The 3,240-nt window shown below is 56.5% G+C and overlaps 1 protein-coding gene and 2 non-coding genes across 3 annotated transcripts in view; all 3 read left to right on the forward strand.

Annotated features, from left to right (window-relative positions):
- PLXDC1 (plexin domain containing 1) overlaps positions 1-3,240 on the forward strand; it is a gene marked incomplete at its 3' end in the record, with an annotated part of 53,355 nt that overhangs the window by 1,757 nt on the left and 48,358 nt on the right. The window contains exons 2-3 of the mRNA XM_008573605.1: positions 1,934-2,171; positions 2,320-2,445. Coding sequence (XP_008571827.1) covers positions 1,934-2,171; positions 2,320-2,445 — 364 coding nt within the window. The remainder of the gene's footprint in view (positions 1-1,933; positions 2,172-2,319; positions 2,446-3,240) is intronic.
- TRNAC-GCA lies at positions 520-591 on the forward strand. The gene has a single exon. It is a non-coding gene; the product is annotated as a tRNA-Cys (tRNA).
- TRNAC-GCA lies at positions 1,295-1,366 on the forward strand. Its single transcript has one exon. It is a non-coding gene; the product is annotated as a tRNA-Cys (tRNA).

Raw genomic sequence — 3,240 nt, forward strand, 5'->3', positions numbered from 1 at the left:
GGGCACCGGAACCTGGCAATCCAGGACTGGGAGCTCTCGGCTCTGCCTGGGCCTGGGGGAGCGGAGGGAGTGGTTTGATACGGACTCATGGAGAAGGGGAGGAGGGACCCTGGGGGTTGGAAAAGCCCAGGAGTTCTATCTAGGCAGAGCTGGAGACGGAATGGAGACCCAGGCTGTCTGTCTATATACTGGGAACAGTACTATTACCCTATAAGGCCTTGGATGGTCCTGGGAACAGTGGGTCTCTCCCCTTCCCAAGCCAGGAAGTGGATATACTGGGGGGGGGGGGGGGGGGGGGTCGGGCACAGTATATAGAGCACCCAGGATTCCTTAATCTTGTCGTTTGCTGAGCTGTGACTTTACGGAGGAAGAACTCAGGAATTCTAGCCATCCCCACTGTTTTGTGTTCTTTCTATTAGGTTATCTTGGTACAATCCTCAGATCGAAACTATAGAGGAAAACGAATGTCACTCTTTTATTCCACAGAAATTTATTCTAATGAAAATGAACTTAGGAGGTGGGGGTATAGCTCAGTGGTAGAGCATTTGACTGCAGATCAAGAGGTCCCCGGTTCAAATCCGGGTGCCCCCTCTCTAGCCCACACATTTTCGTATTTTGTTAGTCCCCCCCAGTCCACCTTTTAGGACTTCCCTTGCAGACGGGAGGGGACGGAGTCTCGTGTCCTACCCCTCTCTTTTGCAGCGGGTGAGGATGAATTCCCGGGCCCTGCCGATCGGTAAACGCGTATATATGTCCACAGGTGGAATAAACGAGGGAGGGCAATAAGCTCCGGGCTGAGCACTAGAGGACGGTACAGACGGCCCGCTCCTGGAATGGTGGGGTGGAGGCGGGAGCAACGCAGGTCAGCCTGGCCAGGGACCCCGACGGCTCCTCCCGGGGGAGGAAGCTGTTTCTAGGGGCTGGGCTGGGCTGGGCCACCTGGAGAAGGAGGACCTGCAGAAGCCGCGTGAGCGGGTGGGAGGGAGAAAACAACGTCGAAGAACAGTAAGGGGGCTCCAGGAGGGCAAGAGAGTGGGACCACGACCCAGAGGAACGCCCCCAAAGTGAGGGGTCTCTAAGGAGATCCCCCACACCCCCAGATTACATTTTATTTGCATCATCAATAGGACTCGTTAGTTCAGAATTTCAGGAAACAACCCGTGCTTCCAAGCGAGTCATCCAGGGTTTACATGTTTTCTCTTTTGAAGTCCGACTTTCCCACTTCTGTTGGGAGTGCCCCACGGCGCCTGCGCGCAGTAGTACGAAGAGGCCACCGCGCGAGGCTGCCGGCAGAGGGGGTATAGCTCAGTGGTAGAGCATTTGACTGCAGATCAAGAGGTCCCCGGTTCAAATCCGGGTGCCCCCTGGGTGCTGCTACCTTTTGGGGAGGCCAGCTGGTCGGTAGGGGGAAATGGCTCTAATTTTTAATTGCTGCTTGATTTTGAGCAACAATTTTCTTTAAAGCTGTTTCTTCTTTCTCCCACACTTTTATGTTACCATTTTTTTCGCCACCTCTCTGTCGGGCAGACGTAGAGCGGTGAAGGAGCGTAAGGAACTGGGGAATTCTAGAGCGGTGGTTCTCAAAGTGTGGTCCCGGGTCTAGCAGCATCACCGGGGAACGCATTAGAGATGCAGACTCTCGAGCCCCAGATCTGGTGAATTACAAACTTGGGGGTGGAGCCCAGAAATCTAATGTTTTAATAGGCCCTCCAGGTGATTCTGATGTACGCTCAAATTCTAGAGGCTTACACTGAAAACACTTATACGTCATTTGCTTCTAACATTTCCAAGTTGCTGTTTCACCTTGAGCCCTAATTAAGAGACCTTATTAAACAGACCGCGGGGCACCCTGGACGGGGGAACGTACAAAGACACCGGGGCCGGAGCTGGAATTCCGTCCCGGGACCTCTCACCTTGACCTCCGGGAATGTAGGGGCAAGGAGATACCGACCCTCCGGGCCCGAGCCGCGGGTCGGGGGCAGCGCCTGGGCAGGCCCGGAACTGCGAGGGAAACCACGAAACACGAGCACTGCGGCTCCTGATGCGGCCACTGGAGGGCAGCAAGAAGCCGCAGCTGGAAGCGGCGGCCTATCAGTCTATCGAGTCGGCCAAGTTGGGATTTAAGTTAGACATCAAGAAGAACTTACAGACAGGCCTTGCCTTGTCCCGTAGTAAGGAGATAGAGGGTTTAGGGCTGGAGAAGGTCGTCTCTGGGACCCTGGGTCCTAAGGAAGGAGGAACTGGGATTCTGAGAGATTAGAGAGCCTTTAGTTCTTGTTTCCCTTCTCAGGTCCTCTTTTTGGAACCTGCCTCTTCCAGTCCACACTGTACCTTCTTCTGTCCTCACCCATAACCCTCCTGGGGAATTCTCAATGGCGCTCAGCGTCCGCATCCTTACTCTCCGCGATTCTCCAGTCCCTAGGCCCCAGACCCGTAGAAGCCAAGGTACCCTCAGCCCTCTGCCACCCTCCAGCGCCCCAGCTCCTCGCCATCGCACGAAGTAGGTCAGGGGAGGGCAGAGGCACCTCCGCGTCCTGACCTGATTCCCTGCCGTCTATTAAATCTCCTAAATTGCTGGTATTTTTATTCTGTCCTGGAAGAAAAAAAGATAGTCTATCCCCAGAGCCCATTGTAACGTGGTGTGGCAGGTGGGGCGAGACGTTTCCTTGCTCTGGGGCTGACTTTCAAGACTGACTGGGTCTGGCCCTGGGCGGGCCTGGAACCCCCAGGCAGGAGGGTGGCCTCAGGTACCTGCATGGTGGAGGCGTCCAGGTTATTTTAGAGTTGGGGTGAGCCAGGTCCCCTCCACTCCCGTGTCTGCGGGACTGGGGGGCAAGACGGTGCTGGAAATGGGGTGCGGGGGGATAAAGTGGGGAGAAGCCATGGGACGCGGTGGAATTCAGGCCTCTGTTGAGGAGGGAAGCTGGGGGTCTTTGCTGCAAGGGAGGATTCCCGGGGGGAGGGGCTAAAGCATCAGAAACCCTTAGAACTCTGAGGAACAGCTCAGAAAGTCGCCAAGCTGGAGGAGCTGGAGGGGGTGGAGGGCAGGAGCCCATGTCCGTGGAAGGGGGCTCCGGTCCTCTCTTGGGGTCCGGCCCCTCGGGCCTTCTCTCCGGGCCTTTCCCCGGGTAGAAGGGAAAGGGGTGCAGGAGCTGCGTGCGGGGCTTGAGGCGGTTGATGCTCTCTAGGGGTTCCCCTAGCCCGAGAGTCCCCGCCCTGTCCCCCTAATCCACCCCCCTC

This window comes from Galeopterus variegatus, unplaced genomic scaffold (genome assembly GCF_000696425.1).
Source record: "Galeopterus variegatus unplaced genomic scaffold, G_variegatus-3.0.2 Scaffold938, whole genome shotgun sequence".
Taxonomy (NCBI): domain Eukaryota; kingdom Metazoa; phylum Chordata; class Mammalia; order Dermoptera; family Cynocephalidae; genus Galeopterus; species Galeopterus variegatus.